General features: G+C 35.4%; 3 protein-coding genes across 3 annotated transcripts in view; all 3 read left to right on the top strand.

The window, feature by feature from the left end:
- The window catches only part of LOC135087869 (cAMP-dependent protein kinase catalytic subunit 3), a 47,891-nt gene extending 29,994 nt beyond the window's left edge, over positions 1-17,897 (top strand). Inside the window, exons 3-7 of the mRNA XM_063982705.1 lie at positions 2,034-2,143; positions 8,328-8,573; positions 10,007-10,188; positions 14,157-14,234; positions 14,655-17,897. Coding sequence (XP_063838775.1) covers positions 2,034-2,143; positions 8,328-8,573; positions 10,007-10,188; positions 14,157-14,234; positions 14,655-14,780 — 742 coding nt within the window. The 3' untranslated portion in view covers positions 14,781-17,897. The remainder of the gene's footprint in view (positions 1-2,033; positions 2,144-8,327; positions 8,574-10,006; positions 10,189-14,156; positions 14,235-14,654) is intronic.
- Positions 17,898-18,100: 203 nt separating this feature from the next.
- LOC135087865 (alpha-tocopherol transfer protein-like) lies at positions 18,101-20,884 on the top strand. The gene is made up of 7 exons (XM_063982701.1): positions 18,101-18,320; positions 18,682-18,838; positions 19,123-19,252; positions 19,401-19,532; positions 19,629-19,739; positions 20,074-20,188; positions 20,404-20,884. Exons 1-7 carry the CDS (start codon positions 18,176-18,178, stop codon positions 20,568-20,570), a joined length of 957 nt encoding a protein of 318 aa, XP_063838771.1. The 5' UTR covers positions 18,101-18,175; the 3' UTR covers positions 20,571-20,884.
- Positions 20,885-20,971: 87 nt separating this feature from the next.
- On the top strand, positions 20,972-25,475 carry LOC135087866 (alpha-tocopherol transfer protein-like). The gene is made up of 7 exons (XM_063982702.1): positions 20,972-21,357; positions 21,917-22,073; positions 22,282-22,411; positions 22,536-22,667; positions 23,343-23,453; positions 23,653-23,758; positions 23,972-25,475. The coding sequence occupies exons 1-7, from the start codon at positions 21,219-21,221 to the stop codon at positions 24,121-24,123; spliced, it is 927 nt and encodes a 308-aa protein (XP_063838772.1). The 5' UTR covers positions 20,972-21,218; the 3' UTR covers positions 24,124-25,475.
- Positions 25,476-25,550: the final 75 nt, after the last annotated feature.

Raw genomic sequence — 25,550 nt, 5'->3', positions numbered from 1 at the left:
GCGATTGGCTTTATAAATAAATGAAAAAGTAAGTACAGATTGTTCCGTTAAAATATTAGCTCTTTTTGTTATGTTATACAATATAAGTAAACTTTTATAAAATCGTTCCGAAGTAAAATTACCCAACGTTGCGTAGCCCGTCCATCACTCAGAGAGCTATAAATTATGGCCGCTCGTGTGCGACTTATTATGACCACATTGCACTTTGCAGTAACGAATAGATCCGACTTGGCGACTACTCATTTCCACCAAATTAACGACGAGTTATATCGGTTCTGAGTTCAGTGTGTTGGAAGATAAAGGCCAATATCTCGTCTCGAAGTAAATCTTTATGGGACGTTTCGCTGTATGGTTAGTGAATCATTTAACAAGCATTGTTTTATGATGGATAAAATTAATAATTCCTTTTGTGGCTGCTATCATAAGCTCATTTAGGCCAGATTCAACCAAACTTGTATCCTAGAATATCTTCTGGTATAAATGGCACATTGACAGTTTCAGTATGGGATACATGTCAAAATGTCGAATGACTGACGATTTCATCATCATCATCATCATTTCAGCCATAGGACGTCCACTGCTGAACATAGGCCTCCCCCAATGCTTTCCATGTTGATCGATTGGTAGCGGCCTGCGTCCAGCGCTTCCCTGCCACCCTTACGATGTCGTCGGTCCACCTTGTAGGTGGACGTCCCACGCTGCGTTTTCCGGTACGCGGCCTCCATTCCAGAACCTTTCTGCCCCATCGGCCGTCAGTTCTGCGTACTATGTGCCCTGCCCATTGCCCTGCCCAGTGAATCAGAAATGAGGAGATCCGTAAACGAACCAAAGTCGCTGACATAGCCCGACGGATTAGCAAGCTGAAGTGGCAATGGGCAGGGCACATAGTACGCAGAACTGACTGACGATTTATTCTGAGATTAATATTTGTCTCTTGTTTGGTCGAATCCACCCTTAGTTGATTGCGAACGGGGGAGCAAAGCAGAAGTTCGCGAAGCCTGCGAATTATGTAGTAGTCGATAGTTGACAGTTGTTCCGAACAGCTTGTTTAGTTTAGTCTTTTTACTTTTCTAATATAAGTAATTGTGATGTAATTAAATATACTTGCGCATGCGACGCCCGTCACTTACGCGACACTCGGCCGAGGCGCGGTGCCAATATTGTCTACGAGCATTTTGGAATGGATGGACAGTGTATTCCAGACGCATTGTTTATATGCGACGGGCCAAATGCGTACCGTCAGAGCACGCATATAATAGGCATAGCAGTTCCCTTCTCAGCAAATTTACAAAGAGACGGCGTAAATAGCAAGATTTATCATGCCTTGGCCCCGATCTTATTTATCATTAAATTCGTCATATTACGAGTATTAACTCTTGGGAACTTTATTGCGATTTATTTCTGTACTAAACGCTGTAACATTATTAATGAGATTTCACAATAATGTATCGTATAATTACGAGTAAATGCTTTGTATATGAAAGCTGTCATTGGCATAAAGAAGTGGCCATTTAGGCGCCAACTATGAGGCGGGGCGACACATTTCGACGCGCGTGCGCCGAGTGCCGTACTCTACTATCTGGCAAGCATCACACTGTCACTTTTTATCAGACGCCACTATGATCTATCGGTCGACAATGTTTATTATCACTTGTTTTGTTGTTGACAGCCTAAATATAAGATGGTGTTTTTGCAACTTTTAGAGCGTCTTGAACATGGAAATAGATTATGTAGAGTCAACAATTTACGTAAAATTTTAGGAAATAAGAGATGAAAGTACTTCACTTTCATTTCTTATTTCGCTTTTGTCTAGTAAGTCTTGTACAATTAAAATATGTAGGTCCTTCTAAGGTCCTATCATCATCATCATCTCAGCCATAAGACGTCCACTGCTGAATATAGGCCTCCCCCAATGCTTTCCATGTTGCCCGGTTACCAACCGACCGGCCTGTGTCAAAGGTCCAATATGGCTTACCTTAAAACTCAGAAAAATTCGTTTGTATACCACTTATTGAATGAGCCTGTATTTGCAGACGATGGTGGACACACGACGACTCATGCATCTACATGCTGTTCGACTACGTGTGCGGTGGAGAGCTGTTCTCCTACCTCAGGAACGCGGGCCGGTTCAGCAACAGTATTGGTACGTACACATCGCCCGTAAATCCAGTAAGGAGAATCCTCATTATCCGAAGTAAAGCTGTGGTCTGCTATCGCATAAACACGTTTCTTTCTTTCTTTCTAACGTTGTAACTAACAATAGTAGATCGGTTTTGTGAATTGAAGAAAAACTGTATTCTGGTCTTGTTTTTTATCCACAACGAGGAAGCTCTTTGTCCAGATCTCATCTGATGGAAACTGATGATCAGGCTGAATACATTTTTTTAGATATTACACCATAATCTCACAATATAGAACTATAATTGTTATCCCGATCCCACAACTCGTCGCTTGCCTCTAGGCCCAGTTTTTTGATTCATAGTTAAAATAACTAATTGTTAAATTTTGCTACTAATGGTTAAATATTAACAAAATGTAAACTAATAGTTAAAAAATGTACTAAAAGTCAAGCTAACCATTGTTCAAAAAACATTTTTATCTGATATTTAACCACTTGTCATTTGACATGTGTCAAATTTGACTATTGGTTATTTTAACTACGAATCAAAAAACTGGGCCTAACTGTGTGCCTACCATGAGTTTACTTTAGGTGTGCTCGCTAGCGACTGCGTAAAAAAATGACATTTAAATGTATGACATATTGTGCAGCGCCCCTAGTGGCTACTTTCAAGAAATAAGATCTTCATAGAATTTTTTGACGTATTCGCTAGCGAGCTCACCTAACCTAAACTCATGGTAGGCACACTGATGTACCTATTTGTCATTTTTTTCGAAACTGAGTTATCTACACCATCTTAATCAACTTTGCAAGACGAATCGATCTGTCTAATCGCCTGAAAATTTTAGTCAATGTCAGTTACGTCAGTTAGAGAGGCAAGCGACAAACTACATACAGATCCCTAATTCAAACCAAATTAGGGAGTGTGGTTGTTTCATAGTGTGGAACTTAACATGACAGAGCTTGGAATGAAATTAAGTTTTAATGTATAAATTGGAAAGACTATAACAAGAAGTCATAACAATGAAAAGTAAAGGAGAAAGTAAGACGAAACTTGCCTACGCACATTATTTTCTGGCCTTCAGCCAGAACTTTGGGCGTAAGCTGCTTTGTCTTTTGACGTGATGTGTAAACTAATCTTCCATGTCACAACCTTGGCAGCCCTTTTAATATATCTTCGTACACTTACAATAAATTGATATAGTGTGTTTAACAATGAAATTAAAGTTTAAAATTGTATATGGCGGTGTATTTATTAACAGATGGCAGTTCCGATGGCTATAATCTTCAGGTACATTCACTAATAGACACTGGAGCATTTCTGAATATCAATAAGACGCCTACATTACTGTAACAACGTGTTCGTAATGAGCTGTTTCAATTTATCTAGAGTCGAGTCTGTGTTTTTAAACATTGAAAGCTATTAACAGAATTGAATTGGATTGGTACTTGAAGTATTGAAATAGAAACTGCAGGAACCTTTTGTCATTATTGAGAAATATCTTGAGTGGCTGCATTCTTAATCAAATAGCATAATATGATAAACTTGTGGGTCAGTGCCAATTTGATCTAAATTATTATGCATGTATATTTAAGTTACGGAAAATTGTTGATTACGTAATATTACTATAATATGATGACAACCTACTCCAAATGACTTCGGAAAGCGCCGACCTTGCACCCGTCACGCCGGTCGTCGGACCCGCTTTGATGTCTTGCAACTGACTGACTCTACCTACACAATGTTCGTACGCCTTATAAACAAACACTGAATCCGTATTCCTTGGTGCCATGATTATTGCTTTGATGACATGATAATGAAACCCGGTACGATCATAAAAATAATATATATTATTATTTATTGAACGATGTAAATAAATAAATTGTAGTGGGGTAAATAAATAAGTGCTGGAATGGTGCCAGCGCGTCGCGTTCGAGCGCGGTTTAGCAATCACCTACGTTGTCCACTACTTCACTGATTTTTATCGTTCTTGGGGTTAGCTACATTAGAAAACATCGCAACACATGAGCTAGTGCTAGTACTAGATAACTTTTTAAGAATAGAGGTATGTGAAGGACGGGTTATTTTTAGAGACATTTCAGCACTGAGTTCAGAATAAGATGAAATACACTTGGTTTAAAATAAACCAGTTAGTGATAGCGCTAGACAAATATATTGTTACTTATTTAAATACGAAAAAATGATATGTTAAACGCATTTATTTTGGTGTTTTATAATTCTATTTAGTATTTTGCTAGATTCGCGCTGAAATTGGCACAGTTTTCAGTCAGATTTTGTCTGACCTGACTAGACGTAGTAGTATGTCTCTCAAGATAAGCGGTCTGGGGAACAGTGTAATTTGGACTTGGCTCGGGCTTTGCTCTTCCTCTTCAAGTTTAATTGGAGTATTTCAGCTGTGTCGTTTAAGCGAAAATAGGTTGAAACAGTAATTAGTAAATGAAAGCACACTTCCTACTTTGCCCGAAATAAGTTTTACGTAGTACGAGCAGGATTAACGACTGTTGTAAAAATTTTCAATTGCCTACAAAACCGAGTTTTATGGCTTACCTACTTCAAATTACGTATTAATAACAAAAGTTGTAAACGACAGATTGTTTTGTAGTTTTAAGAAAACATTTTAAGATGAGAAAGAATTACGATTTTGTAAGAGTAATAAAACTTACTACTTATAAGAATAGGATATGAAAGTATCCAATGAAAGATCTTTATTTGATTCATCATATATCATTACAATCTTAAAACGAAATGTAGCTAAATATGTTTTAGATTTGTGCGCTTATTATATCGCATTATGTATTATATTATTAAGTATCTGTAATGTTCTCTGAACCTGATCTCTGAAAGGACTCAACGCATTCATTCACATTTCCAGTCTTTTGGTGCGCTTAATCTCCTCGCGTCTTATTTAAAAATAGCTGTTGACGCGAGCGCAGAAACAAATTTTGCAGGTTAAATAATGTTCTACAAACGTCTTGACGGTTTTTATTAGTTCCTCAAGGGTGTCGGGTTGGAGTCGGGCTAAAGCTGCGCGTGCGACGTCTGCGATCACTCGCCGCAGACACCATGACGCCGGCCGATCCGCTGCGCATTGTCTACATCTAATTATAAAGTTTTGTCTCGCATTGAGTAAACCTGAGAAGTAAACACAATAAAATATTATTAGTATTAGTATTTTTTATTTTGTAAATAGTTTTTATAATTAGTAATTTTTAAATTATTAAGTTTTTAAGTCATTTTAAGTTAATGTATCTATTATTATAAAATTTATTCTCATGATTAAATTAGGACTTGACACATCGAGACAGTTCATAAAATACCTAAAATGAAATGAACATGGTAGGATCAGATATTTCTGCCTATGTAAGGAAGTCTTGATACCTAGATCTTTGAAAAATCAAAAGTGCCTACTGATAAACGCGTTTTAGGTGTTTGATAAAAACTTGTTATTAGTTTAAAACACTTGAAAGTTTCCTGTATATTTTGATAGGCTTTTGTGCTTATTTACATTAACTTTCGCTAAAATGATGTTTTTGTGAATTTTTAATAACTTTTTTTTCTTAAATTTATAGCGCTAGGTAGCTTTTGTCTAGTTCGGAAAGATGAAGGCGTTTGCCACATTACTGATGTCATTCCGCGCTAGTTCCGCGTGACGCAAATTCACCCACAGTCCTTTAGTTAACTCATTTGTTGTTTCTATATAAAATACGTTCGACTCGTCTTGTCATTGACCTCTAGCTGTGATTTGATCTTATTTTTAATGAGCATCTTAAAAAGGAAAACTGACTGACTGGCGTATACCTACTACCAACGCACAGCCCAAACCGCTGGGTCTAGAGACTTCAAAGTCGCGTGGGTTCCTTATGAGTCTAATGGTGCACTAAGTAAGGATTTTCAAACTTGACCACTTATGGGGAAGAAAGTGATAGAATATTTTATTGGAATCCTATCTTATACTTAATATTATAAATGCCAAAGTAACTCTGTCTGTCTGTGTCGCTTTCACGCCTAAACCTAAAACTGAACCGATTTTAATTAAATGACATTGGGAACTTTTTGCCCCACTTTTCGAAAAGTAGCGGACACAAACGAAACCTATCACAGATGATACTAAAATAATATCCAATGAATTTCCGTGCATTTTTTTTTCTGGGAATATTGAGAAAATGAAGTGTTAATATTTTATTTTATTTTACATTTAAACTTTTTATTGCATCTAAATATTAATAATATCATCACAAAAATACGCCAAATGACATCTGTCGTTGTGATCTGTGCGCTCCCGTGTTTTTTAAATTATTACTGAACCAACTGATTGCTTTGTATTACGGACATTATCGAGTTTGCTCTTTGATTGGGTTTCGGTTTAAAATGGTTAGACAAAACCGTTTTCAAGGTGTGCCGGGCCAATCCTGAGGTCCCGGGTTCGATTCCCGGCCGGGACAATATAGAAAAACGATCTTTTCACATTGTCTCTGGTTTGGGTGTGTTGTGGTTCGTCGTTCCCGATTTCCATAACACAAATGCCTTAGCTACTTATTTTGGGTTGGAGTAATGTATGAGATGTTGTCTAATATTAATTTATTTATAATATTTTATTTATTTATATTATTTTATTTATATTTTTTATTTATTTATATTATTTTATTTACTTATATTGGTTACTCTGCAATGCCAAACAACATAACATGTAAAAATATCAAATCATTTTAGACAAATATATTTTCAACTTAGACTCGTCATATCTCAGAATTCCCATATATCACAACATAGCGCTTTAAGTGAATATACCTACAAGTATAAAGCTTTGAAATAAAATACGTTTCATCTTTGTCCGCCGTGGGGCATTTTCTCATAGTAAAGTTCCCAATGTCCTTTGGCATAGAGATAGTTAGAGTCCCGGTTTTTGAAACAGGGACGCGCGCGATAAAGTTTTTCTGTCACCGAAGCCGCGGGCGAAAAGCTAAGTAAATAATAAATGAAAAACACGTGTTTCAGGTTTTTTCAGATATCATCCCCTAAAAGAGGGTCACAGTCTGTAAATCAATATGGGTTTTGTATGGTTTATTTAAATACGAGTGACGCTCCGTTCAGCCAAACTCTAGGCATTGGCATCGACTGTTACGGCTCAAAATAAACATGATTCCATTATTTTTCAATTTCCGGCGAAGATTTTATTTTGCTTGGGTATTACAAAGAGCATAGGCACACATACTCGTAACTACACTCGGATTTATTCTATGAGTTAATTAAGTTACATTCGTTCGTTCCTTTCAGCCAAATGACGTTCACTGCTGGACAAAGGCCTCCCCCAAGGATTTCCATAAAGGCTGGTCCTGGGCTGACAGCATCCAGGCTCTTCCCGCGACCTACTAAGTTAATCGAACAAAACAAATAATTTTATTTCTTTAATATGTTACAAATATAACCAAGATATAAGGGATACCTAGGTAGGTGTCCTCATTCCCATATTTTACTAAATACCGTTTATTCAACATGCTTTGGGCATTTGCATCCATTTGCATAAAAACTAATTCGAAATTAATATTTCATGCCAAAAATAGTTAAAATAAAATTATTTTGACAGATTGACCTATATTCGTAAATACAGATTTAATAAATAGGTATTATTAATAAATATAGATTTAACATTTCTCTGGTTAAAATGATATTTTTTTCATTACAAATAATCAAATTCAAGTAACATTAAAGAGAAAGTACGAATTTTAATTTGTATATAAAACATTTAGTATGGAAGTATCATTTGCATTTTGGAAGGTCATTTTAGTCTCCATATCATTTTTATTTTAATGGTTATAGAATTAATTTGTATGTTAATATTATTGAAAGATTATAAATGGATAGCGGTTGATATTTATGATATGTAGAAATTATAAGTAGGAAATACTGCCTTTGTTTACCTGTTGGCATAGTAATCCATTTATTATGTACCTGTTTATTTTAAGATTATGCTCGGTCTGTTGATAATTAAACACTTATTAGGGCCAGTGGCATAAAATATAACATAGTTAAGAAGTTACTCGATTTGATTTCGATTTTTGTTAGTGTCTTTTTGTAGCATTTGAAATATTTAATTTGTAAAACCAAAAGCAATAGAAAAAAAAGCCAAAGCAAAGCCTTTGTTCACTCATCAAATAAAATTGATATTTATATGTATTATGTTTACAGGTAATTTCTACGCGGCAGAAATAGTATCGGCGCTAGAGTACCTCCACGCCCGGAATATTGTGTACCGAGACCTGAAGCCGGAAAACCTGCTCCTAGCCAAGGACGGGCACCTGAAGATCACGGACTTCGGCTTCGCCAAGAAGCTCACGGACAGAACCTGGACGTTATGCGGGACGCCCGAGTACCTGGCGCCAGAAATCATCCAGAGCAAAGGACACAACAAGGCGGTGGACTGGTGGGCTCTAGGTCAGTCCTTTATTTATGTACTTAACCAACCAACAAGGTTATCATTTATTAACTAAAAAGTAAAAACAACAATAATAAAATGATGACAATTTTATTGATAAGAAGACGTGAATCATTCGTGTATCACGCGCGTGTTGCGGTGTATTTGGTTGTTGCTATAAACAAAATCTACTAAAAACATTGTTATCACAGATTGATATTGTGCTGTGTACTATCCTTAAATAAATAAATAAATAAACGGTATTCGCTTTGTTACAATAAAATATCAGTTTTAACCAATTTGCTTTTATAGTTTAAAGTATGCAAATTCAATTTTATTCCGCTTTAAGCTGTGCCCGCGACTTCGTTCGCGTGAAATTGGTTTGAATTCTCTTACCCGTTTTTGCAACATTCTTCATTGATGCTCCGCTCCTATTGTGTGTAGCTTGCGTGATGTTAAAATAGTTTAGAGACACGCTATTTCATAAATTTATGTCCTGTAGAGCTGCTGGCCATAGCACACAGCAAAGAAATTCATGTTGCCATAGAGCAAGCGTTGGCATTGGGATAGCTTAATAAGGTACCACGAGAAAATGTTTCCATTATTTTATAGCGCCAGGATGTCTCTACTTTTTCACGAAAAAACACATTATAATATCCACTTTAATGACTACGAACAATGAAGCTTGAAGTCGTTTGTCCATATGTATAGGTAAAAAACAAACACCCAAAGAAATTACACGTTCGCAGCCGGGACAGTTCGCTATAGTTATACTTACTCGTAGGTAGTACTGATATTAAAGACTTATTATAACTTCATTAATAATCCTACATTGTTTACAGTTGTATTTATTTACATCTTTAGACTGCACGTATTTCATATTTCGTAATACTACAACATCACCACAAGGCAAAACAGTGCCAAGCTGTACAGGCGGCTAGGTAATTTATCTAATGAAAGTTCGGGCGTCCTTATAATTATTCGTTTTGGCCATGGCTTCGTAGTTTACTTGGCAATATACAGTCGATATTATAATCTTGCGATTCATTAGATGCATCTGTGGCAGTGAACACGAAGCATTAATTACCCGCTAAAAATAAACCAACAAATAAAATTAATATTAAGTCGGGTATGGTGTCATGCATATTACACATTAATTATTTTGTTTTGATGCGTACCTATTCTATTTAGAATAATAGATTGAGAAATCGAAGACATATTAATGACTGAGAAAATGTTAATTTGAATTTATTGTGATATGTTTCACTAGCGCATATCGTAAACCACAAAGCTAAGATATTGATGTTATGAAGTCAGTTAATAAATCGTGTTAATTTTATAGGTTGTCAGATTGCTTCTCAAGAGCTTGTCACTTGATTTATAAACGGGGTGGATTATCTAATCTTGTGAATATGATGAATTTTGCAGTTGACTCTATAATGTCGTGTTTCAGGAGTGCTCATCTACGAAATGTTGGTCGGGTATCCGCCATTCTACGACGACAACCCTTTTGGTATATACGAGAAGATCCTCAACGGCAGAGTGGAATGGCCGCGTCACTTGGATCCCGTTGCTAAGGACATCATCAAGAAACTTTTGGTTCAAGACAGGACGAAACGATTAGGAAATATGAAGGTAATTATTCAATTAGACAATTCAATCATCCCTGTATTGCAGCATATGGTGTATGTATGCTGTGTGATAGTTCATATGAAGAGATGTGATGCCGTGGTAGATGGTACTTACCATATTTTTTGAGTTGTTTTACGATTTTGAATCGAATCAAAGTGGTACAAGTACTATAATAAAAGTATACAATGATAAAGCAATAGTGTCGAGTTCGCGTATAATGGTCAGTTTTGTGATGAGATTCGGTCCCGATTAATCTCACTTCTAAAGCAGATGATGACTTACGAGTCGATGCTAGTTTTGCGACAAGGACATTCGTGTTGTTGAAGCTCGTAGGCGCATGCTCGCTCCCACACTCCTATCCACAAGGCTTGCTTTAGTAGCGTGATTCACGGGCCCATGATTCATTAAAATGCAAGCTTATAAGATCATACTGAAACGATGTTTCCACATTTGACGTTGTAAAATATTCGTCATCATCTTATAAGGTCGCCGACTGATTTGAATACGTTTCTATAACGGTTCTATTTATGAAAGTTGTGCGTGTTGTTTGGTTTGAAATTTTATTTCGGGCTGAGTTAAAACTAGGCATTGTTTATTGTTGAACGTTAGCCGCTCGGCCTCCGGAGACAGCGGTGGAGTTGGCCGCTTCAGAAATAATCAGCCTTGCGCTTGACCCGCCTCTGAACAAACGTAAATCCAAATCTTTGGTTCTCAACGACTTTAGCCTACTGCCGATTTTAGAGCGGGATGCACTTGATGTTTTATCTTTTTTGTGAGGTTATCGTATTAATATTAAATTAACTGTCTACATTTTGTTTATATTATACTAGTTTTGATTTGCTTTTACTAGTTAAGTGAGCCTGAATATAAATTGACATACATTCACAAATAAAGCAATGTTTCATCTGTGTATTTACCTAAAGTCAACCATTTGTTTAATGGAAATCCTGAATACATTAAAAAGTTACGAGGAAATCCCAGATAAAAAAAAACGATTATAAAATGTAGCTCAGCGCATTTAGTTAAATAATTTACTAACAAACGATTACAATCACAGGCGATATTTTCAGCAACATACGCCGTCACTCTTGTTTGATTGGCCAGTTTAATTTTACGAGATTATGCACAAAAAACGTTTATTTAGCTCTTGAAGTTGGCTGCCCTCCAGCTACGTCCCTGTAACTCCTAAATATCGCTCGACATCGCATCGTACGCCGCTCTACTAAAAATCTAAACATTTTGTAGCTCACATTCCGTGGGCGTATTGACATGGATATTAATTATAGTTTTATTCATAACGTTTTTCTTTGATATCATTTTCATAGGAAAATCGGGAGTTTAAAATGAGTATCATGTGCTTTAAAATAGACCCAACACATTCTATAGGAATTATGCATTGACCTAGTAACACTTAGGTTTAATCTAAACTTGTTCTGTCTGTAGGTACCTTATAATTATTATATCAATGAATAAAGTCGCTGTGCTGAACCAGTTCTACTTACATAATTAGCATTTCCTCTCGACCAGCTATTTTGATTATTGAGATATTTATTTGAATCGCCTTATGTGCTACGTTAACTTGTGAACGATGTTACTCCCTCAACTTACTTTTAATTCAAGTTAAATTTTTTGTAAGTCTTCTTTTTAACCATGTATCATACCATGATTAATATTTTTGAACAAACATACCTATGTTATACCTATACATATTAATCATGGTATGTCCCAGTTTATAGGTATTGATGTCGGATTTTTGTTAAAATTAATTTTATTAACTTAAATTCAATTTGCGTTCTCTCACCTGGGTAAGTGACGACTGCGTTATACCTAATAGCCTATAGGCTGTGCGTGAATTATAAAATGTTATCGATGTTTTAAACGACTTATGTATGGGCTTATCGCGCAAAATCATGGCGCGCATCCTAGCCCTAAACAGGTCTAAGATTTTTTCAATAATAGCACACTTTCTCATAGCAGGTTCTAAGATGTGATGGATTTTAACTACTTTTGTAACAACAATCCTATGCTATGACACAAAGTGTTCCGGGCTATTTTCTACACTTAGAAATAAGTGGGTATAGACAGTCTTTTGGCACACCAAACGCTCAATTAAGATGTACAGATTATTTAAGGTCAATTAGCAGTCATTAATATACATTGTAGCTAACCTTTCGAATTACTTTCATCGGGTTGCCGACCTTTTATTGCAATTAAAATAAATCTCCAGTAGACGATACTAGTTTGTTAGGTACAATGAAATATACCAGATTGCACATTTTATAAACACAAACGACTATAAATTTTTAAGTTATAGGTACAAGAAAAAAGAAGCACATTAAATTCAGTTTCTAAAACATCGTATTACACTAAAACTTTTGAATTGATATACTCTATTCATGTACGAGTAAGAACCGTGGTAAAGCGACGTTAGATTTAAATGTTAATGCGCACAAGCATTAATGGATGTCTTCGATCATCCCTTTAGGGGATAATCATTGGACTTGGACAGTCTAAAAAAATGTGACCGGCAACATGATCTATTTTTACCCTGCAGTTTCTAGTAGTCAGTGTATTTTCTCCTACTGTGCGCGTCCGTACTGCGTTTAGAAAGTCATCAGTCAGGTGTCCGCGCGGCGAGATCAAACGGCCATGCGCTGACTTATCGCGACGCAAACACACTATACAGCGTGCTCCAACCCATACACCACATCATATGAGATAACCAATATTATTATTGTACCTAACCACACAGAACTAAAACGAAGCTAAAGCGAAACAACAGTTGAATCTAAATCATCCTGAATTAGAAAACAAGTTGCGGTTGGTTAAACAAAAATTTCTAGCGTTAAGAGTCGCATCTCAAACAAAATTTTAAATAAACTTTAAAACATACTCACTCTTAGCAACGTCCAAAATGGTTTCAGGTAAAATTGCAGGTTTAGGCTTGTAAACTTTTTGAAATACTAGAGAAAAACCAAGTATTTAAGTATATTAACATTGCAGATACTGTAGACAAGGATAGTGTAAATTCAGTGCAAGCTCGACCAACCTGTATAATAATGCGTCGTATAGAAAACTAGGTTTCCGAGCAGCCAGGTGACTTGCGTTACTGCGGTCAGCGCGAGCATGCATATTCAAACGTGCGTTACGCTGCAGTTCTCCATGGCGCACTTTTGTTTATTTACTCGATTTTAAATACTAATTAATTAATTACGCAAATGCTTCGAAATTTTAGATGAAGATATGATTAAAAACAGAGCTATGGAACTCACATATGAATACTCATAGCATGACGTTTCAGTTGTGCTGCAACAGCCGTGGGCACACGCTGATTTTTGGAGACATGGTTTACCTAGATGATGGTTTATGCCATAAACATAATAGGTAACTTTATGGTAACAAGTCTTTTGATAGCCGTATCGTTGTAGCTACTATTCAAGCCCGTGGATCCTAAAAATAATTGTTACTTTTAGTATCAGAAGCTAAAAAACTCATTACGTAGAGTAAACAAATAATTGTTTGGCGTTTAGACAGATCAATTATTACAGTACGAATCTCACGCAACATTTGCATGCTCTGATTGCGTCAGTAGCGTGATAGCTCAGTTTTGTGGCCGCATTGATTGACAATACTGGGCGATTTCTACACTAGACTACAAAACCAGCAATAAACCGATGTCCCGGTTGGCATAGACTTCGGGATAATAATATATTAGACGTAACGCTCGTTCTAGACCTAAGTTTACGATGTCTAACGTCGCGTCCGCCAATAATAACAATCTTGTTCTAAATTCGCCCACCCAGCCAGGATCGCATGATATCAATGGAAGCGATTGTTTGAGTTTCAATGATGCTATTATGATTGATATGATAGCATAAAAATCTTTAGAATCTCTACTGACCTATTAATATGCCCTCTTTTCTTAATGTCCGTTTATTTTTGTTAAGATCGGCTTCGTTTCTTTGTTGCAGTGCGGATCCGAGGACGTGAAACGGCACAGATGGTTCAAACATATAGACTGGGCGGATGTCTTCATGAAAAAATTACAGGTCAGTATTTATTCATAAATCTAGGTAGTAATAACAGGATTTTTTCCACGTTTTGAGTGAAGGAAACTCTTTAGTGCTTAATTTATCAATAAGATACCCATTAAATGGAATAAGACTCAAGCGCTACTGACTCTAGAAGTAACAAACTGAGAAGTTTCCCAAACAAAAGTGACTTTTATTTACCACCTTTGGTGCCCCACCATTCTAATTCATACAACGAAGGCGTTATGAAGTTACCTATATTTAAAGAACATTAAAAACTTCAGTCAGTCATAGTGCCTGATGTTTTTTTGACATTGAACTTACCAATCGACGTAAATTCCAATGTTTACGTGACATTGTCAAACGTGGAAACATTTATCGCCACATGGGAGAAGAAGAAAAGTTTTCAGTTTTAACTTAAGTGATCATTTTTTTCAGCCGCCGATCATTCCATCCGTATCGTATGAGGGCGATACGTCGAATTTCGACGAGTACCCCGAGACCGACTGGAAGGCGGTGCGCTCGCTGGACCCTGACGAACTCAAGTTGTTCGCCAACTTCTGATGCGGAGCGGCGCGAGCGCACCACTAGACAAGCTCCTAAAGGGCCTGATTCTGGCAGCCAACCAATAAAAATAAAATAACCACGTCCTTTTTCTCCTTACCAACAACAATAAGAAAGACAAAACAACCAAAGAATCGACGACAAAGAAGAAAAGTAACAGTGTGCAGCTGTAAGAACTGTATTTTTTTTACTGTCTAGAATCTAGATGAAGATTTTCGTGCCTCAAATTTTGCTTTTATCTGTCTTTTGTCGTTAATTAAGGAGAGAAAAGAGTTGTTATTGTTAAGTGGATGAAATGTCAAGAGAAAAGCCTTACTGTTGCCATCAGCGCAGCTAGAAAATAACTTAGATTAAATGGAAATAGCATAAAATGCAAACAATGTTAATAACGCGTTCGTCAACTTCGTTCCACTTGCCTTTTTGACAGGCAACCTAGTCCTGTTGACGAATACGGCTTTGTGGGCATCGTTGTTGGCGCTTACCTATAAAATTGCCGTTTTCTGTGAGGTTTTACATATACGTACTTCTGTATTAAAAAAAATTATAACTTTAGGAGTATTTATTTATCGATCCTCATCATGTATGACCGATTAGGACGAATGAGATAAAAGTTATCATTTTGAAATAAACTTATTACGTATGTCTGTCATCTACATAAACCAAAGAATGAATTCTATTAAATTCCTACATAAATCACAAATTTCATAGGTAAGCGTCTAAATGTAAAGCAATCTGAATAGTGCGAGTTCAGAGTACGTAACAATATCATTGCGAAACGAATTTTTCGAAATGTTAATTCGGGCATTTACCAGAAATGTTTATTTATGAAGACAGCCTACCATTTATTTACCCACGGCCATACCACTCATACTAAAAAAAAAGATACTTATATTTAAAATATAATGTTTATAAAATACGTTGCGAAATAGGTACAAGGGTTGGAATGTATATCAAGTAATATTTAAAAAAATATTTTATTGAAATGCTTTATGACAGCTAAGTAGATGTGAACTTGTATGCAAAAATTCACTTCAGATTTGTGACTGCGGAAACCGATAGTTTTGTTGATTTAACAAACAAATAAATGATGATGATCTTCTAAATCTATCATCATGATAATAAATAGGCACATAGATCAAATAATGATAAAACGATGATGTAATAATTTGTTATATTTATAAATGTTTCGATGAAGTAATCCTTTTAGTTCATGATGGCTAATTACTGTGCCCTTTTTCGTTAACCCTTTATATGGCTCTGTCGAATACATTTCCACCATTTGAATCTTAATTACTTTATCATACGGTTGAAAAGAAGTAATTATTTTTTTAGACAAGCGTAAAACGGCCTTCCTAAGTCTAAGTACAGAAGCTGGAATCACATACAAAGTATAATGGGTCAAAAACCTGTCAAGATAGTATAGTCACATTCCATACAAATTGTACGAAATTTACAACAAAGAATCTAAGAAAGAATCTACTGCACATCGATGTTTTGGCAATTTAAATACGAAGTAAGACCATTTTTATATGGAAATTGTAAGAAATAAGATTTTTATGTACATCAGAAGCTTCTAAAGTTACGACTATACGTCAGTTCGAATACAAGGAGAGTATTTTAATACTTTCAAATACCATGGTTCATGTTTGACCTCTTATTCTGTAATTTATGCCAACTCCAACGAATAAAATGACTCTTTAATAAAAAAACTGTACTTTGTAAAAATTCAGATGCAATGAAAGGTAATACTTATATGAACTTACTTAATTTTATAACAATATGCTATAAAACTCGAACTTAAAAACGCGCTATATTCCATGCTTCTTAGTGCAAATGTTATACATAAGTAATAAATAAACTTAAGTATTTTAGACAATTAAGGTTTGTCATCCGATTTTGTGATTTAATTAATTTATAATACTGTTAATGTAATTTTAAGTCACATAGTCATGTAAGAGTTTGGAGGATTTAACTTTTCTTAATTATTTTTAAATAGGCAATCAACTATTCTTGCTTTCTTTTTATTCCGTAATTATGGTCATTTTATTTATTTATTTCTACCAATACTATCTATATGTATAACTGTTATACATACAATGTATAACGATTGTTTGTTGTTATGTTTAATGAAATTATGTATATTCAAAATTACAACATGAATTAAATTTATGATTTTAAATGCTTTTAGTGTGTATGGTAAAAAATTAAAACAAAACTGCTTAATATTGTCTGCCATGCTGCGCTTCCCTCAAAGGCGGTTTTTAACAAAGGCATCAGTTAAATATAAAATGGTAGACGACTTTATATTAGACATATAAATAAATCATGGAAGCTTTAAACCTTGAAGGACAGTTAGTTATGACGTCGTCATTTACCAAGAATAAAGCTCTGCGTAAGCTGCGAGGCAGATGTAGCAGCACAAAGCCAAGAAGTAATATCTAGCAATATTAGTAATTCTGTGGTAATACTCGTATGAAGAAAATACGGATATTTATTCTGTTTGAACCACGCATCAAAAACGGCATTGCCTTCCTCAATTATGCCTCCACTGCGATGCTGCATGCAGACATACGGTTAGCCTCATTGTTCTGTTTAAGGTACAAGTCCAAGATGGACTGTAGACTTCAAGCAAACTGAAAGCCACCACTGTTTCATTGACTTTTTCACTGCGGTCAACCGCAGTCTCTTGCCGCAGTGTCGCCTGCGGTTTCAGTCTGTAGCATCATCTTGGACTTATACCTTTACTCAGACCGCTAAACAGCTACTACTTAGGTTGGTTTAAGTTCTGCATTTTCTAATTGGTAGACTTTTATTATGACTGCACCTTTTTAAATCAATGTGTTAACAATAATTTGACTTGTGTGTTTGTAGGTAGTTTAATCAGCCATATTTATAATTTCTGTGATCTTATTAGTCGGCAAGGAATAAGTATTTAAAAATATTAATAGGTATTTCAAAATTTGTGTTAGGTCGGAAAAAATATTTTATTGTCAACCTCGTACTATTATTTAACTATTATGCTGATTGCTGTACCAATTTAAAATAAATAACAGGGTTGTAAATGTAAAAATTAGTGAGGAGGTGTAAATACACGAGAATAAATGTTTTATTTAAATATGTGTGCCTTTTAATATGCATTATATTTACTTTAAGTTTCATTATGCAAGTAAGTATTACAAGAAAACTTCTGAATTAGCAGCATAAATATTAATAAATTCCAGACGTTGGCGTCTGTTTGGATACTTTGTATATGGCTCAATAAATAGTATTATTAATATTCCGACGTGACGTAGGTCGTAGATAGCGCCAAAACCGAAGATAAGAATTGAGTTTCGCGTTTGAGCTTTGTCGATCAACAGTCACATAGTTTATTTTGCATCAATAATTTACACAAAATGGCAATGTCAATACGTCCTTTAGCACCAGAATTAGCTGAAAAAGCTTGTACAAACTTTCAAGAAGACATGGATAAATTGCGTGATGCAGTGCAAGAGATCAGGGATTGGTTACAAACCCAACCTCATCTTAAAGCCAGAACAGGTAAGGATTAGTTTTGTTTATAGAATTCCTTTACAAGGTAAAATTGAAATGTGCTGGTTGAAAATGTGATAAACAATGACAATGAAGTTACAACAGTGCATTATTATTGAGCGTTATTTATAACATTAGCGTAGGTAATGTCATAAAGATTCAATTCTGTAATATGGGAGGTCTAAAACTACATATTTACGTAATAATATGGTGTTCATGAATTGACGAAAAGTGATTGCCTTTGTCTTCATTACTTAGGGAAAATCTCAAATTGACTCTGCTTAGACTAAACAATTTTAAAATGCATTAAAACTTTATTAGGGCTATGTTTTGAATTATTTGATTATTCTCAAACTTTTTATCTTTACAGATGAACAATGGTTAGCCAGTTTTATTCGAGGTTGTAAATATAACATGGAGAAAGTGAAGAAAAAACTCGACTTATTTTATACTTGTCGGCTCACTGCAAGTGATTTTAATCGGTTGCATCATAGAAATGAAACTTTTAGGAGACTGGTAGATTCTGGGTAAGTTTTCCTTCGGCCCTGTAAAGAGAAATTGTGAAAACTATAATAAACACTGGGCATTCATGGTCAACTGACCAGTGAGATGGAGTCTCTTTATCCAGAAATCTTGAATATTGTAGCATTGAATCAAAATAATATAAAATAATGATTCTTTAATTTGTGGGGCCGTTGCAGTTGGTCCCATGAGTCACCAGGGGGCTCATAATGTCCGCTGACACAAGGGTTGTGATCTTAATTTTTGCAGCCCACAGAAAGATTGGGTAACTTTGTACGTTGTTTTACAGATTCTACTTACCGTTGCCCAGGCTGAAGGACCCTGCAGCGCCACGTGTCACTTTGATACGTTTGGGAGTCCCTGGTTTATTGGAATTGGGCGCCATTAATGCATTCTCAGTTACACAAACCATTGACAAGGTAGGAGTTACCTAGGTACCTATTGTTTTTGATGGAAAAGTACCTACTTTATTTCTTGCATTTTGAGTACCAGTGAAATTTCGGTTAATTCATGCCTCTTTTATAAGTGTTTTTTTTATTCAGTTATTATAATGTAAACTTTTTTCAGTTAATGCTCGTGGACGATGATAATTCAATAATAGCAGGCAACATAGTAATAATAGATTGCCGTAATATGAACCTATTGCAGTGGTTGCAATTGCAACCACTACAAATTAAGATGATTATAGTGAGCCAGCAGGTAAATGGATTAAATAAATTAATATCGCAAAATTTTTTCGGAGTCTCTAGGAATCGTTATGTTATTGTAAATATACACTTAATTATTTGATTTTAGGACGCAGTACCATTTCACACAAATGCTTCTTATCTGATAAATCTTCCGAATGATTTCTCGGGGCTTTTGAGAGAGATCCTAAGACTACTTGATGACCAAAGTCAAAATCAAGTGAGTACGGCGATCATGAATCTAAAATGAATAAATTTGTGAAAACTGTAAGCAATGTATTCGTAACAGGCAAAACGCTACTTTCAGTCGCAAGTTTTCAGGAGTAAGAAGACTGTCATATAATTTGGCTGTTAAACAACAGCAAAGCAAAGCAGCATAGAGCTGTACAGTGTACAGTGATAATTTCTTTCAACTCGACATGAATATTTTTTTGATGCGTTATCAGATTGTATCACTTTACCTACATTGAAAATTAGGTAACTTTTCATAGTAGGATATTTCTTTTAATCATAACTTGAGGTATGCCTACTTACAACTATAAATATTTTTACAGCTAAATGTCGTTGATGAGAATAACTACGAAGAAATGTACACCAATCCCGGCCTTTCACAAGATATTATGCCTGAAGAATACGGCGGAAGTGGTGGCACACTGCAAGAAATTATTGGTAAGTAATATTTCCAACTATTGATATCCTTTATACTAGTACAGCGACAAAAAAGTCACCTGTGCGCGCGCGCTTTTACAATAAACCCACGGGACGGGACAATTCCCACCTCTCGTTCCCACCGCTGCAACTCCTATGTATCCAGATTTTACAGTTTGACAGCCAATAAAAATAGGTGTTGTTTATAGAAATAACATGATTTTGTTTTGGTGCAGATTACTGGCGTGCGAAGATAGAGGAATACAGTGAGTGGCTGGAGGAGGACCTCCAGTTCGGCACGGACGAGGCCCTGAGGCCGGAGGGACCGAGGACGACGGAGAACATGTTCGGACAGGGCTTGCCGGCAGAGTATCCATCCTTCTATAACTCACTGAATTTGTGATATAGGTTCACATTAACATGTGAAACTACCGTATAAATTAAGGCTGGGTTGCACCATCTTACTTTAACTTTGACAAACGTCAAAAATCTGTCAAACTCCATACAAAATACACCGGTTATCGTTATAGTAACTGTCAAAGTTAGGTGGTGCAACTCAGTCTAAGTATAAGTATAATGATGAGCACTTTGTTTGGCACCAAAAAGCTGCCGGAACTTGTCCTCCAATTAGGTACCTACATGCTGCACTGCAGCTAACCATTTCAAATGTAAACAGTTTTATGATATAAATATTAATAAATAAAATAAATCAATCAATGCAGTTGGTTTTTACTGATGTCAATGTGAATGCAATTTTATCTGACGGATTTTCCAATGTACAGTCACATTGGCACTTTCAAGTAAGATTGAAATGTAGTTGGTATATTAATAAAATGCAATGATCGAAAGTATTTATGTACCAGCCTACATAACAATTTAATGCTTTGTATTTATTTGCAATTTACCCGATATCAGATTGGTGATACGGGTCATTATAGAATTAAAATTGATAACATTATCGGTGATAGTGTAGTCGATATCGTTTTATTCTGCTTCTGGCATAAGTTATTGTTACGACCTTTTTGCTGTAGTGAGTTTATTGTAGTTTAAAATGTCGGTACGTGAGTTGAACCCGGAACTGGCAGCGGTTGCACAGGGGGAGTTGAACGAAGATCCAAAGAGGGTGAAAGAGGATCTGCAACATCTTAAAGACTGGCTGGCTAAGCAGCCACACTTAAACGCCAGGATAGGTAACTTATTTTTATAATATAAGCGAGGTTTTTTTCTTTTATCATTATTCTCCTAGTATATTGTCTTCTTTTGTCTGTGATGGGGTGATACAATTCGAGTTTTCTTTATTGCAGCACTGTAAAGTAAAAAAAAATGAAACGTGTTTTAAGTTTAACGTTTAGTATAGTTCTTGCAACTCACGAAGGCGAGTGAACTAACGATAGTGTAATGTCTATCAATTTTTTTAAAAGCCACCAGTAAAACTCACTCGCTTTCGTGAATTTCAACAACATAGGCGTTGAGATTGTTCAGATGTTGTACAGAAATAAAAATTCTAAAAGGATAGTAAGACTACGCCACAGACTATGCGGAGCTTCACAGTTCTAACCGACAGTTACTCCGTAGAACAACCAAAACATTCGCTATTATTCACGACTTTATATTGCAAGATTGGAACTCAAATTGGATTATCCTGTATATTACATATATTTTGGAGGATTTATTTCGCTTTATGCCCGTATGGGCATTGTATAATGATATTATATTTTGGTAATTAATGACTGCATTTTTAATTTCTAGACGATCAATGGTTGATAGCTTTTCTCCGAGGATGCAAGTTTAGTTTAGAGCGTACTAAAGAAAAACTGGATCTCTATTATGCGATTCGCAAAACGGCTCCAGATCTATACAGGCTCCATCACAAAGATCCACTTTTTAATGAAATCCTTGAACTGGGGTATGTGACAAGCAACATGCTATATCGATATGTAGTGTAAAAATATAAATATTAATAGTGCGGCTAAGTTAGTAAAATGAAATCGCAAAAAGCACTTCACCACAATGAACAGCGTATTTATAACTATTGAAAATAATATCTTACCTTACTACAATTAGATAAAGACGTTTTTTCCTACAAAATGTTTTGAATGTCTATAATTTTGCAGGAGTTACTTAATTTTGCCCAAAGCACCTGGACCAAAGTCCCCTAAAATCTGCATAATCAGCCCTGGAAGATATGATGCGGATAAATATTCTATTAGCGACGTTTTATCTGTATCCTATGTGTTAATCAAAGTAAGTTCTATAAATATACAATTTTTTAAAGAAATTTTTAGAGAAGTGTAAAGAAATTAGACTTTACGAGTTACAAGGAAAATATTTTAAGACTTTTTCAACGTACATGTTTACTTGTCCACAGATACTTTTGTTCGAAGACGACCATTTGGTTGTCACGGGATTACAAACAATACTAGACTTGGAAGGAGTTACGATGGCACACTTTTTCCAAATGACTCCTCTGCAAATGAAGAAAATGGTGGTGTCGGGTCAGGTATGTTTATTCAATCAAAACAAGAAAATTAGGGGTAGGGAATTGTCTTTTTTCTATGAACTGCCTTGAAATTTAAGATTTTAAACTTTCGTGTTCCATTTCAACTAAAATAGTGTCTGCTTGTGACCATGGCTGCAGCATAGCAGTCGAAACGTCAAGTCGTGAGTACATAATGTAACTCATTAATAAACGTCGCGTTATGACCCGTGTCTTACTATTTTTGTCTTGAAAATCTTTTCTGGTTTTAATACGCATCTATGTACCTATGTATTTCAGTAGACCTACTTATAACAAAATACCTGCCTGAAAATGTTCTTTCACTGTAAATTAAAAGCTAATTAGGATTACATGATTATTTTTGTTTTAGGGTTCTGTACCAAACGGAACCCTTAAGGTTAATTCTGTTGTCCTTCCGTCGGTTTGAAATTGACAAGAAAAGTAACATACGACCTTTTGAACCTTATTCTCTAACATTTCACATGGGAATCAAAACCTTTATGGTCCCATGGACCTAGAATCATTAACATAAATTATCATGCAATATTTGATAGCAATTTGGTGCAAAAATAGTCTGATGTACGGTCGATAGTACCTATTTATTGAGTTGATTATTATACATATTCACTAAAATCTTCCTTTTATCCTATGGGGATAAAATGTAGTAAATGGTTTCAGGATGCTCTTCCTTTGCGAATGAAAGGGACGCACTACTTAAACACTCCTGCAGGGTTCGAGACAATATTTAACGCTATCAAAGGTTTGCTCAATGAGAAGAATAAGAAACGAGTAAGTATTCGAATAACGCTCCCATTACCCTAACCCTTTTTTCTAAGGCTGAGTTGCACCATCTTACTTTAACTATAACAAACGTCAAGTTTGTCAAACTCCATACAAAAAACACCGGTTATGGTTATAGTTACGGTTAAAGTAATGTGGTGCAACTCAGCCTAAGAGTTAATTTTGATTGTAACTATATTTTTTTCAGCTGTATGTCCATAACAAAAATTATGATGAAATGTACAAAAGTATCCCGAGGGAGGTTTTACCTAAAGAGTACGGGGGTGATGCAGGGACCATACAAGAAATTGTCGGTATGAAATAAATTAATTTTACCCAAAAATTTGGTATGAACATCTTGACTGTTCAAACATCGACAATCTAAAATCAATTTTGTTGATCAAGTTTGGTCGTTGAAAAAAAACATTGGCTACATTTTATGGTAAAAAGGGCCCGATAAAGTATTTCTATGACAGATCGAACTCTACATGTAGTAGGTACTATTATAATAGGTATAATACTTGCAGATTACTGGAAGAAGAAAGTAGAGGAGTACAGCGATTGGTTGGAAGAGGACTTGAAGTACGGCACTGACGAGTCCAAGAGGCCAGGCAAGCCTAGGACGGCAGAGAGCATGTTCGGCGTCGAGGGGTCCTTCAGGCAGCTCGAATTTGACTAGAACAATGATCAATGTATGATTAATACCTAGAGCTTAGTCATTTATTTCGTTTAAGTAGATAATGGGGGTGAAGGTCGCGGGAATAGGCTGGATGTGGGCAGAGCAGGACCGGTCGTTATAAAAATCTTTGGGGGGGCCTTTGTCCAGTAGTGGACGTCATTTGGCTGAAATTAACGAACGAAGTAGATAATAAAATAATTTATAGACCACACAGTATGCAAAATACCAGTCACATCAGCTATGAATCTAACAGTTATTGTGCAGATATAAAATATTTGAATTTTGTAATTTCAGTGTTAAAGTTAAGCATAGCTAAATGAGCAGTCATCGCTATTGATGAGTTGAGTATTTAACTAGTTATAACTTTTGGTTGAACTACAAATATAATTTTATTTGAGTCAAGTGATAAGTAGCTTTACACCCACCTTACCTCTGTGAATAGTCATTCGGTTTCATAGAAAATTATAATATTATGATGTTTGAATTTTCAAGATCGTAGGAAAAACGTTGATATCTATGATAAGAATTTTAGTTTAAACATTGAATAGGTAATCGAATTCCTAGTACTAATTTTTTCTAGTTCAAGGTATTAATATATTATGTATGAACCTTAGATTAATAAAACCTAGATAGATAGTCAGTGCACGAAAGGTGAGGCAGATTTTAGTAAGCCAGAATGGCTTACTCGTAAACGTCACATGAACTGTCAAAGTGAAAAATTGGTAAACACGTCCGACGACTTTTAATTAATTAAGACGGTTTGTGCTGTGAAAGGGTGTCTAAATACATCAGAAAAACTAAAGAAAGTGACCAGTGTTACATTTCATAAGTAAGTACTACGATTCGACGCGTATTTTGCTTGAATTTGGCTTTCAAAAATTAAATACGGGAATGATACCAGTAACAAGAAAATTTATTTCCCAATTGTTCGCCGTACAAATACACTTCCTTTTTTATGAAATCGAGACTTTTCAGTCGATTTATCTTATTGTAATTAGGTAGGTACTTTGAATTCAATAAATAAGTAAGTACATGATGCGTTTTGTTTTTGTTAGTTATAAAATAATTAAAAACGTATTAAAAATTTCCCTACTTTCGGGAAAATCGCCTTCACTGTCTACACTCCCCAACAAAATTGACACTAATGACATAAGATTTTTGCCTCACTCTTGACGAAGCGTTTGTATGAAGACTATCCATCTAGGTTTTATTAATCTAAGGTATGAACATGATACATTGTATTAAAGGTACTAAGTACCAAACAATTGTTCTTTTAATTACCTTTTTTGTCATCTGTGGGTTTTCACACAACCTCGAGCTTTTGAATAATAAATAAACAACTAATACAAGAATATTTGTGTTAATACCTACTACGGTTGAAGCATAAAACGTAAGCTATTTAGAAGGAATGCTATTTTAAGGTGAAA

Source organism: Ostrinia nubilalis, chromosome 3 (genome assembly GCF_963855985.1).
Source record: "Ostrinia nubilalis chromosome 3, ilOstNubi1.1, whole genome shotgun sequence".
In the NCBI taxonomy this organism is placed as follows: domain Eukaryota; kingdom Metazoa; phylum Arthropoda; class Insecta; order Lepidoptera; family Crambidae; genus Ostrinia; species Ostrinia nubilalis.
Note: the sequence above shows the minus strand (reverse complement) of the source record. Positions and strands in the feature narration are given on the sequence as shown.